Source organism: Oncorhynchus mykiss, chromosome 24, assembly GCF_057628025.1.
Source record: "Oncorhynchus mykiss isolate SJ-2025 chromosome 24, ASM5762802v1, whole genome shotgun sequence".
In the NCBI taxonomy this organism is placed as follows: Eukaryota; Metazoa; Chordata; class Actinopteri; order Salmoniformes; family Salmonidae; genus Oncorhynchus; species Oncorhynchus mykiss.
This window is the reverse complement of record NC_143045.1, coordinates 27060315-27073027: the sequence shown is the minus strand read 5'-3', so window position 1 is coordinate 27073027 and position 12713 is coordinate 27060315. Positions and strand designations below refer to the sequence as shown.

The following is a 12713-nucleotide window of genomic DNA, read 5'->3' as shown; positions in this document are numbered from 1 at the left end:
GCCTGGTTTGTGTGTGGAAGCTGTGTAGTCCCGCAAGTCTCTGCTATCTCTTTTGCTTTTTCTTCTGCTTTTTAGCCCCCCATATGGCTTTTATTAGTGTGTGAGAGAATGTTGTACTGTCTCTCTCATGCCCCCCCCCCCCCCCCACACACACACGCACACTCGCTACTAGTCTCTTGTCCAGACATTGTGAGGCAACAAGTCCAACATTCTCAGTCTGTCTGCTCTCCCTCTCTCATACCTCTGTTCCCTTGCAATCACCCCACTGCAGAGTGCCTGTCCTTAGCTCTCTCTGTCCATCCTCACATTATTTGCTTGCTGTCTCTCCACCACAGAGATCTCTCTGTATCTCTTGTTCCCTCTCTGTCTCTCTTTCCATGGCAGTACCGTGGTGAAAGCGGTCTTGTCTGCTGGTGGACTTCACCCTCCTACCCTTACTACAACTGGTCCTGTCACTGCCATCCCACAGGTAGAGAGATGGATAAGGTTCTTATGTTGCCCATGTCCTCTGTAATCCTGTGGACCCCAGGAAGAGTAGCTGCTGCATGAGCAACAGCTAATGGAGACCCTCATAACTAAACCACATAAACATAGTATCAGGAAGGAGAATGTAGCCAGAGAATAGGAGAGGGGTGAAGTAGAGACAGAATGAGAGTGGTAGTGAGTGAATGAGAGAGGGAGAGGAGCTCTGCAGGCCTTGTTAGCTATTGATCCCATTTTATACTCCTCAGCCACAGCCTAGCCCCCAGGGAGCACTTAACCATCACACATTCTCGCTCTTGCTCTGTTTCTCTGTATGGCCCTCTCTCTGTATGGCCCTCTCTCTGTATGGCCCTCTCTCTGTATGGCCCTCTCTCTGTATGGCCCTCTCTCTGTATGGCCCTCTCTGCTTGCCTCCCCTCTGTAGTTGGTTCTGAAGCGTAATTTAAAAAAATTAAAGAAATGGCAAAAGAACATGAATGTATGAATAAACAAATAAGAGTATGATTGAGGGGATCAACAAATGAGGGAAAGAGCAGATGAGGTGTGGAATGAGAATGAGCGTCCAATCTCTCCAGGCTCTTTCACTCATTTAACTGCATTCCCCTCTTAAAAAAACCTATTTTCTTCTGTCAGGTGCTTTACTTCGTTCTGTTCTTTATTTCCATGGCAGAGCTCATTCCAGCTTCATGATCCGATCAATAATCTACATTATGGGATGGAGGGGACACCAGGACGAACACACTAACACACTCAAAAACAATCGTATACACACATGCTTCTACAAATGCATAGCCTACACAGACATGTTAATAAAAATGACCATATGAAAGTGCCCAACTGTGCATGAACACACACAAATGCACTTATTCTCTCCTCTGTTCTCTCTGCATGGCTGTCACCTCTTTATGATGGCTTTGTTTTGGAGTGCAGAGTTGAAAATGTCAAGCCCGTTCAGATTTATACTGCACCTGCCACACGTCACAAGGATTAATAACAAGGCCATAGCACAGACCAGCTCCATTACACACACACACACAACAGTCACTTCAATGATCCAACCAACACACGAGCATACACTAAATGGGTGCTATTCTGTGTGTGTCTGTGTGTGTGTTTCTTGTGGAAAGGACCGTTGAAAGTGAATCACTATTAAGCATATGTCAGAGAGCCTGATTAAAGCAATGGCTCATAAACATTTTACTGCGGCACCCGACTCATAACAGACGAACAATCGCACACACACATCAACTAACACGCACAAACCAATCATTGGCATTTCCTAATTTTCGGGGGAGATATTAATTTATCGTGTGTGGCTCTATCTGGGTTTCAGTGTGAAAAAATGGTGTTCAGATGTGTGGCTGGACGGAACAATATTTAATAGGGCCATGATGATAAGTATTAAAACCAGATGACCTGAAAGAACGTGACGGGAGTCTTAATTACAGTGGAGAGTGAGGGAGAATGGACACAGTAGTGGGCAGAGAGGGGGACGGAGAGAATAGATACTTGGGCGGGGAGCGAGAGAAGGGACACGGGTGGGCGGAGAGGGAGAAGGGGAGCGAGAGAAGGGACACGGGTGGGCGGAGAGGGAGAAGGGGACGGAGAGAAGGGACACGGGTGGGCGGAGAGGGAGAAGGGGACGGAGAGAAGGGACACGGGTGGGCGGAGAGGGAGAAGGGGACGGAGAGAAGGGACACGGGTGGGCGGAGAGGGAGAAGGGGACGGAGAGAAGGGACACTGGGGTGGATGGAGAAAAGGGACACTGGGGTGGACGGAGAGAAGGGACACTGGGGTGGACGGAGAGAAGGGACACTGGGGTGGACGGAGAGAAGGGACACTGGGGTGGACGGAGAGGGAGAAGGGGACGGAGAGAAGGGACACGGGTGGGCGGAGAGGGAGAAGGGGACGGAGAGAAGGGACACGGGTGGGCGGAGAGGGAGAAGGGGACGGAGAGAAGGGACACTGGGGTGGACGGAGAGAAGGGACACTGGGGTGGACGGAGAGAAGGGACACTGGGGTGGACGGAGAGAAGGGACACTGGGGTGGACGGAGAGAAGGGACACTGGGGTGGACGGAGAGAAGGGACACTGGGGTGGACGGAGAGAAGGGACACTGGGGTGGACGGAGAGAAGGGACACTGGGGTGGACGGAGAGAAGGGACACTGGGGTGGACGGAGAGAAGGGACACTGGGGTGGACGGAGAGGGAGAAGGGGACGGAGAGAAGGGACACTGGGGTGGGCGGAGAGGGAGAAGGGGACGGAGAGAAGGGACACTGGGGTGGGCGGAGAGGGAGAAGGGGACGGAGAGAAGGGACACTGGGGTGGGCGGAGAAGGGGACGGAGAGAAGGGACACTGGGGTGGGCGGAGAGGGAGAAGGGGACGGAGAGAAGGGACACTGGGGTGGGCGGAGAGGGGGAGCGAGAGAGATTGAAAGAGGGGTAGAAAGACCTGGTGAAATGGGGGGGGAGGGGCGGTAGGTTGAGAAGAAGGAAATAGTGGTTGAGGGAGATATGGTGAGAGTGAAGAGCGGTGGGGAGAGGAGCAGACTTGCTTTACTGATTCTGATTTCTACAGCTCCATTGTGTGGGAAAGGGGTGGAGTGAGGCAGGGCACAATCAGAGAGGGGTGTCCATTTTCTCTGATTTTTCTCTCCATCTCTTATTCAAGTATTAAGATGACACACAGCAAATAAAGTCGGAACATCGGTCTTTCTTTCACCCACTGTCTCACCCCTTTCCTCTTGCACCTATTCATGTTGATGTTTGTTTGCGTGTTACCATTCACTCTTCATAGGTAACACGTGTTTAATTTGAATTGTGTATAATAATCAGATTTTCTCTCTCAGTATTCTCCTCCAGAGGGACTACAGTTTCCTGCGGGACATTAATGTGTGGAACCCGTTGGTGACCGTTGGTGTGTACTCCTCCACCATGTCTGCTGCCATGAGTAACCTGATAGGGGCCTCTCGCATCCTCTACGCTCTGGCACGGGACGACCTGTTTGGTGGGTACACCCATGTCCTCTTCTCTCTTGTTCTCTCCCTCATTATTTTTCTTTATAGCTTCTTCTGTCTCCCCTTTCACTGGCGTTGTGTGTGGATAGGGGAGATGAATAGCGATATTAAGCAAGGTTCCCGTGTAGTGGGCAGCTGGAGCAGGGGAGATGACTCAAAACCATACTGAACCAAACTGACTGACTCAGCTCTGGATTGCTAGCAATGCTTTTCAGGGGTTAAAAATAGATTTTTGTTGTTTTTTTTTTTGTTTTCTTTGCCTAGTTGACTGTTTGATTAAAGGTGTCTAACTTCAAATGAAGTTCTTATGTGTGTGTCATTCAAACCTTCTGCATACGGCATCACCTTGTCACTCTCCTACACCCACTGGCTAATATAGTGTAACACACATATACACACCTCATCTCACCCAGTTTAAAACTATCTGCTTTGTCTTCCATCTTTTACCTTTCCTTCCTCTCTCCTATACTCTCCTTTTATTTCCTCCCTCTCTCTCCATCCCCTGTTCTTGGCTGCATTGATTTGAGTTGAAAGTCTCCTAATTTAATTAATTTCATGTGTTAACTGTGAAATGTGGTCCTTAACTTTAATCCCCTCCGTTTTGCTCCTTCTCGACCTCCCTCTTGCTCTCACATATGCTCTCGCTCTCTGCAGGCACGGTGTTGTCTCCAGCTAAGAAGACATCTGGCAATGGGAACCCCTGGGTGTCTGTCCTCCTATCTTGGTTCCTAGTACAGGTAAGACAATGGGAACTCCTGGGTGTCTGTCCTCCTATCTTGGTTCCTAGTACAGGTAAAACATTGGGAACTCCTGGGTGTCTGTCCTCCTATCCTGGTTCCTAGTATAGGTGAGACACAGAGGATAGATTAGGTCTAATTTCACATGCTCAATAATCTGATCAGGTCAGATGAAGGAAAGATAGATTGAGAGAGTAGAGGAGAAAGGGAAGTCATTTGAGATTACTGAGAAATGGCCAAGACTTAACCAGAAAGGGAGACCAGGGGTGAGAGTGGAGGCAAGAGATGGGAGGGTAAAGATGCAAAGAGGAGAGAGCTCTGTTAATGATTGGCTAGTCAGATACTCTTCAAGATGTGAGAAAGGCTAAATGGCTTGTCTTTCTCTTCCTCTCTCATCCCTCGCTCTGTTTCTCTGCTGGAGTGGGGGAGTAATTAGAGGAAATCGTTAGCCTGTATCAGAGCTCATTGAGTCACTAGTCCTGGCCTTCTTTCTATCCCTCGCACGCTCTCTCTTTCGCTCTCAGCCATTTCAATGATACACTGATGACACGAATGATAATCTAATCTCACTCCATGTTAAACAATCTCAGACGAGAGAAAGGGAGCAATGGATGGGGGAGCAAGGGGTGAGTAGAAAAAATATGGGGAAATGTTGCAGTATCATGTACACGTTACATGGACTGGGCATGCAGCATGAAGACGAATGACCTGATCTCACACACACAGATGATTGAGTGGTGCACTGGCAGGCCCATAATTTGCCCATGCTGGCCTGTGGCTGAGGGCTCAGTTAATAGCTAATTATTGCTTTTGTAAAAGAGCTTCTCGGGGTCAACTAAGGAGACTGACTTAGCATTGGGGAGGTCAGAGGAGAAACTATTCCTTCCCTCTGTCCTTTTTCTCTCTCCCGTCAATGAAACATTAATCACAGTTTTACTCTTCTCTTTTCTCCATCTATAGTTGGTGTTGTTCACAGGGAAGTTGAACACCATCGCCAGCATTGTAACTATCTTCTTCCTGCTGGTCTATGCAGCTGTGGACCTGGCCTGTCTGGCTCTGGAGTGGGCCTCGGCTCCTAACTTCAGGTACTAAGTCACTGTATTTATCACATGCGCCAAATAAAACTGGTGTAGACTTTACAGTGGAATGCTTGCTTAAGAACATTTCCCAACGATGCAGAGTTAAGAAATAATAATAGAAAATGAAATGGTAATTAACGTGAGGAATAACATAAAGTACAGAAGAATGGTGCTATGTACAGGTACCAGATCAATGTGCAGGTGTACAAGGTATTTTGAGGTAGATATGTACATGAAGGCAGGGTAAAGTGACTAGGTATCATGATGGATATTCTTATTCTTATTATAAAGAGCAGAGTAGCAGCAGCAAGTGTGTGTGTGTGTGTGTGTGTGTGGGGGGGGGGGGGGGGGGGGGGGGGGGTTGTTGGTGGCACCTTTTAATTGGGGAGGACGGGCTCATGGTAATGACTGGAGCCGGATGAGTGAAATGGTATCAAATACAGCACACATGGGTTTCCAGGTGATTGATGCAATTCCATTTGTGCCATTCCAGCCATTATTATGAGCTGTTCTCCCCTTAGCAGGCTCCTGTGGCATATGCAGTGTTTGGATTTGTGTGGGAGGGACAGCGTTTTGTGTGTGTGTGTACAGTGCGCTCAGAAAGTATTCAGGCCCCTTGACCTTTTCCACATTTTGTTACTTTACAGCCTTATTCTAAAATTGATTTAAATAGTTTTTTTCCTCATCAATCTATACACACTACCCCGTAATGACGAAGCAAAAACTGGTTTTTAGACATTTTTGCAAATGTATTAAAAAATTTAACTGATATCACATTTACATAAGTATTCCGACCCTTTGCTATGAGACTTGAAATTGAGCTCAGGTGCATCCTGTTTATATTGATCATCCTTGAGATGTTTCTACAACTAAATTCAATTGATTGGACATGATTTGGAAAAGCACACACCCGTCTATAAGGTCCCACAGTTGACAGTGCCAAGCCATGAGGATAAAGGAATTTTCCATAGAGCTCCGAGACAGGATTGTGTCAAGACACAGATCTGGGAAGGGTACCAAAAGATTTCTGCAGTATTGAAGGTCCCCAAGAACACAGTGGCCTCCATCATTCTTAAATGGAAAAAGTTTGGAACCACCAATACTCTAAGAAGAGCTGGCTGCCTGGCCAAACTGATCAATCGGGGGAGAAGGGCCTTGGTCAGGGAGGTGACCAAGAAACTGATGGTCACTCTGACAGAGCTCTGGAGTTCCTCTGTGGATAAGGGAGAACCTACCAGAAGGACAACCATCTCTGCAGCACTCTACCAATCAGGCCTTTATGGTAGAGTAGCCAGACGGAAGCCACTCCTCAGTAAATGGCACATGATAGCACTCTTGGAGTTTGCCAAAAGGCACCTAAAGGACTCAGACAATGAGAAACAAGATTCTCTGGTCTGATGAAACCAAGATTGAACTCCTTGGCCTGATTGCCAAGCGTCACATCTGGAGGAAACCTGGCACCATCCCTACAGTGAAGCGTGGTGGCAGTATATGGATGTTTTTCAGATGCAGGGACTGGGAGACTAGTCAGGAACGAGGGAAAGATGAACAGAGCAAAGTACAGAGATCCTTGATGAAAACCTGCTCCGGAGTGCTCAGGACCTCCGACTGGGGCAAAAGTTCACGTAACAGGACAAGACACTAAGCACACAGCCAAGACAAAGCAGGAGTGGCTTTGGAACAAGTCTCTGAATATCCTTGAGTGGCCCAGCCAGAGCTATTTGCAGATTTCACAACCTGCTACACTTATGAGAAACACATTTTTGGTTTATCATACTATCATTTACGCACTCTGAGCATTGAGCATGTGTCTAGTTTCTTTGTCCTATTAATGTTGACGGAGCTTTGTGTGTGTGTGCGCGCAGAAGTACCCGATTTGCTAGCTAGCTAAATTTATTGCCTAGCAGCAAACTTCTTAAGATGATTCGTAAGAAGATATTTGTAAGAAAATCATTAAATCTTAAGATATTCTTGAGGAATTGCACTTACACTATCTTATGAACTTATTATTTAGTGCCCAGCTTTTCGTCAACAAAGTCCTTTTTTTTTTAGTTTGTTTTACATCCATTCAAATTATAATAGTTCCTCACAGTAAAAAGTATTTCCAACACCCCCCCTCTGATCAGCGTCGCTGATGAATAGGCGGAGGACGTGTGTATTTGTTGCTATTTTGATGATGGCCAATTTCGTGTTCACACTACAGCATAGCTGTCCGCTTCATACTTTCCTTGTCAATTCATTATCTTATAGCCTACTTCTGGAAAGGTAGGCCAAGGTTTTTTAATATGTTTTCAGGAAAGGAGAAATATTTGCTGGTGGCTTTGATTGACAGGTGCTTTACTGGTGTGTGAGTTGGCTGATTATCTCTATAGGCCTATACGGTATGTCCCTTCAGTAAGTTTCCTAAAGTAGTCTGTCTGAACACATCTATTTTAATATGAATCAAACTCTCCTGTCATGATTTCATTGTGTAAAATGCCTATTTTCAGTAGCTTAGGCTACATTAGGTCTCATTACTTCTTTGAAGAAGAGAGGATGCCATGCTCTCTCTATCTGATGGTTGGATGGTGTGGAGAGTTAGTGTTCCACAGTGTTCACCAGCTGGGTGTTGTGGCCACGTGCTAATTAAGACAAACTGGCCACAGCTCCCAGCTGCACATCTGAGAAGGACTGAAAATAAGTGTGTGTGTTGAATACTGTGAATCCTCAAATGTTGATGTAATCACAATTAATCACATTTTAATTGAAGTTACGATATAGACATGCAATATCCACTGCGCAAACACACACCAAGACCCACCTCCTTTCACTCAAGCAGGCAGCACATTTCAGTTAGTCTTAGAGCTAAGAGTACCTAGATAATCATGTCGTGCAGCTCTAATGTATGCTGTTAATGATGTGTGATTGGGTTGGTGTTTGGACACGTATATCACAACACAGTTTCTCCTTAATGAAAAATATCTCTAGAAGTTCCTACCGCACTGTACTTCTCTGTCCATATCTGTGCTTGTCCATGTGTCAAGGGTATATAAAGTTAGAAAAGTTTTATTTATATGTGTATGTATGTTACCCAAACTTTTCCCTCTCTCCTTATCGCCCTCCCTATTGGCCGATGGGGTTCAGCTGAGGGCTGATAAGGCACGTGGTTGGCTAGCTGCTGTGGTGCACTTCCTTAATTATCTTAGCATGTTGCTGCTGCTGTTGTTGCAGGGCGGGTTCTGGGTGTTGTTGTTTTTTGTTGTTGTTGATTGTGTTCCCTGCACCTCTTTCCAGGCGAAAATCATTTAAAGCCATTTAGCGCTGCTCTCCCCTGAGAACTGCTCTGTAATTAGCATAACTAATTTAGCAGAAATATTTCCTTTCCCCTAAATTTGGCACACGGTTGTTTAGCTGATGGGAAGGGGAGGGGATTGCTGAATTATGATGTAGCGGAAGAGCTGTCTGCTTGTTAAGTGTGTCTGTGTGTGTGTCAAAGAATATTGTGTATAGGGGTGTGAATCTTTTTTAATTAAAAAACGGTGTCCCGTAAATGTGTCCACTGTGTCCAACACTCCTCTTCATCTTTCTGAATGTGTGTGTAAAGGGGTTGGCTGCAGCTTCATCAGTGACTGGCTCCAGTTTTCCAGAGCGCTCCTCTGGGGCAGTATGTTCACTACTGATGGGACTGACTACTGGGTTTAGAGGACCGGGCTGACTGGCTTAGACACACACAGGCTAGGTTTTTGGGTAAGACTTGAAGCCCAGGCTCTGTTATTAACTACACATGCAGTGAGTCTGACTGTATTCTGTCACTCTTAGCGTACATTTTGTGAAGGTTACTCTAATTACAGTGAGAGACCCTTCTGAATGATATGACTGACGTAATGTCTGAATGAGCACTCACTGACGTACTTCTAGATCTGCCAGCTTTGAGTGCACTTGAGTGTGTGTTTGCAGAGCGGGGGTTGTTTTAAGGTGATGGTTGGCAGTAGCAGTTGTGTCCTCTCTAATCATGACGTGTCTTTTGGCTGGCTGCCGGGTCCCCTCTCTCTCTCCCTAAGTACTTGATGGTGGACACTTTTTTTTTCTTTTTTTTTTTCGCTGATGTCAGCAAAGTGACATCAGTCATTGGGAAATGATTGGGTTGCGGGCAAGGAGGGAGGTGGGAAGAAGGGGGAGACATGGGGAGTGCCAGCGATACACTGACACTAATGAGAGAGGGATTACAAAGAGCAAAATAAAGGGAGGTGGAGAGGGAGCACGGGCAGGGTGAGCTTTTAAAACAATAACACTGTCGGGGAGGGAGAGTAAGAGAGGAGTGGATAGAAGAGGGATTGTGAGAGGAGGAAGGGGGGGTTAAGATTGAGAAGTAAGACATTGGGGTGACAAATTATGTGAAATTGGCAATAAAACAAATGGAAAGTGGGGAGAGAAAGTTAGAGCAAATAGTAGGGGAAAAGAAGAGCATTTCACTCTAGTGATGGAGAGAACGGAAAAGAAGAGAAGGGTAACGACTGCGCCAGTCTTTCTTTATCTCTCTCCCCATCACGTTTTAGTGGGCTATGAAGCATTTAGTGCTCGGGTGCGTTCCACTCTGTTAATGAAGCTGTCTTTTAGCGTAGCCTAGCGCTCCCAGCTGGGCCCGGGCCTGTTCATTTGGATGGAAATGACAGTAGCTATCCTTAATAGCTGTTTATCTGCTGAAGATGTTATTGCAGGAGATTAGGGTCACTACGTGATCAATGACCCTACCTTTTCTGCACCTGCCCATATGGGGGAGCTCAGACGCATCACACACACTGACACACACACACCTCCCTTGGACTTTTTCACATTTGATTGTATTACAAAGTGGGAATACATTTTTTTTAATTGTATATTTTAACGATCTACATAAAAAGATGAGGCCTGTAATTGTCATCATAGGTACACTTCAACTATGACAGACAAAATGAGAAAAAAAATCCAGAAAATCACATTGTAAGATTTGTAATGAATTTATTTGCAAATTATGGTGTAAAATAAGTATTTGGTCAATAACAAAAGTTTATCTCAATACTTTGTTATATACCCTTTGTTGGCAATGACGGGTCAAACGTTTTCTGTAAGTCTTCACAAGGTTTCCACACACTGTTGCTGGTATTTTGGACCATTCCTCCATGCAGATCTCCTCTAGAGCAGTGATGTTTTGGGGCTGTTGCTGGGCAACACGGACTTTCAACTCCCTCCAAAGATTTTCTATGGGGTTGAGATCTGGAGACTGGCTAGGCCTCTCCAGGACCTTGAAATGCTTCTTACGAAGCCACTCCTTCGTTGCCCGGGCGGTGTGTTTGGGATCATTGTCATGCTGAAAGACCCAGCCACGTTTCATCTTCAATGCCTCTCATCTTTTTAAGTGGGAGAACTTGCACAATTAGTGGCTGACTAAATACTTTTTTGCCCCACTGTAAATGCAATGTCTAATTTCTTATTGTTGCATATCTACCAGTCACTGCCCTCCTTTTAGGCATTTGAAAAACTCCCTGGTCTTTGTAGTTGAATCTGTGCTTGAAATTCAATACTTAACTGCATGGGGGACAGAGGAAGAGGTAGTCATTCAAATCATGTCATCCCCTATTATTTCACACAGTGAGTCCATATCACTTTATGTGATTAGTTCAGCCAAATTTGACTCCTGAACTAACTTAGGCTTGCCTAAACAAGGAGGGTGATTACTTATGCAATGACTATTTTAGTTATGACATTTTTGTTAATTACTAAAAATGTGTAGAATTTTCTTTTCACTTTGACATTTGACATTATGGAGTATTTTGTAAATTGATGACAAAAAAATCCATTAATCTCTTTCAATCCCACTTTGTTAAGCAACAAAATGTTGAAAAAAGTCAGGGGGTATAGACTTTCTGTAAGCACTATATATATATATACAGTGCCTTGCGAAAGTATTCGGCCCCCTTGACCTTTTTCCACATTTCAGGCTTCAAACATAAAGATATAAAACTGTATTTTTTTTTGTGAAGAATCAACAACAAGTGGGACACAATCATGAAGTGGAACGACATTTATTGGATATTTCAAACTTTTTTAACAAATCAAAAACTGAAAAATTGGGCGTGCAAAATTATTCAGCCCCTTTACTTTCAGTGCAGCAAACTCTCTCCAGAAGTTCAGTGAGGATCTCTGAATGATCCAATGTTGACCTAAATGACTAATGATGATAAATACAATCCACCTGTGTGTAATCAAGGCTCCGTATAAATGCACCTGCACTGTGATAGTCTCAGAGGTCCGTTAAAAGCGCAGAGAGCATCATGAAGAACAAGGAACACACCAGGCAGGTCCGAGATACTGTTGTGAAGAAGTTTAAAGCCGGATTTGGATACAAAAAGATTTCCCAAGCTTTAAACATCCCAAGGAGCACTGTGCAAGCGATAATATTGAAATGGAAGGAGTATCAGACCACTGCAAATCTACCAAGACCTGGCCGTCCCTCTAAACTTTCAGCTCATACAAGGAGAAGACTGATCAGAGATGCAGCCAAGAGGCCCATGATCACTCTGGATGAACTGCAGAGATCTACAGCTGAGGTGGGAGACTCTGTCCATAGGACCACAATCAGTCGTATATTGCACAAATCTGGCCTTTATGGAAGAGTGGCAAGAAGAAAGCCATTTCTTAAAGATATCCATAAAAAGTGTTTAAAGTTTGCCACAAGCCACCTGGGAGACACACCAAACATGTGGAAGAAGGTGCTCTGGTCAGATGAAACCAAAATTGAACTTTTTGGCAACAATGCAAAATGTTATGTTTGGCGTAAAAGCAACACAGCTGAACACACCATCCCCACTGTCAAACATGGTGGTGGCAGCATCATGGTTTGGGCCTGCTTTTCTTCAGCAGGGACAGGGAAGATGGTTAAAATTGATGGGAAGATGGATGGAGCCAAAAACAGGACCATTCTGGAAGAAAACCTGATGGAGTCTGCAAAAGACCTGAGACTGGGACGGAGATTTGTCTTCCAACAAGACAATGATCCAAAACATAAAGCAAAATCTACAATGGAATGGTTCAAAAATAAACATATCCAGGCCAAGTCAAAGTCCAGACCTGAATCCAATCGAGAATCTGTGGAAAGAACTGAAAACTGCTGTTCACAAATGCTCTCCATCCAACCTCACTGAGCTCGAGCTGTTTTGCAAGGAGGAATGGGAAAAAATGTCAGTCTCTCGATGTGCAAAACTGATAGAGACAAACCCCAAGCGACTTACAGCTGTAATCGCAGCAAAAGGTGGCGCTACAAAGTATTAACTTAAGGGGGCTGAATAATTTTGCACACCCAATTTTTCAGTTTTTGATTTGTTAAAGTTTGAAATATCCAATAAATGTCGTTCCACTTCATGATTGTGTCCCACTTGTTG

The 12713-nt window shown here is 45.1% G+C and overlaps 1 protein-coding gene across 1 annotated transcript in view; it reads left to right on the top strand.

The window, feature by feature from the left end:
• LOC110504088 (solute carrier family 12 member 9) overlaps positions 1-12713 on the top strand; it is a 50286-nt gene that overhangs the window by 16059 nt on the left and 21514 nt on the right. Inside the window, exons 7-9 of the mRNA XM_021582912.3 lie at positions 3333-3490; positions 4155-4237; positions 5198-5322. Of these exons, the coding sequence (XP_021438587.3) occupies positions 3333-3490; positions 4155-4237; positions 5198-5322 (366 nt within the window). The remainder of the gene's footprint in view (positions 1-3332; positions 3491-4154; positions 4238-5197; positions 5323-12713) is intronic.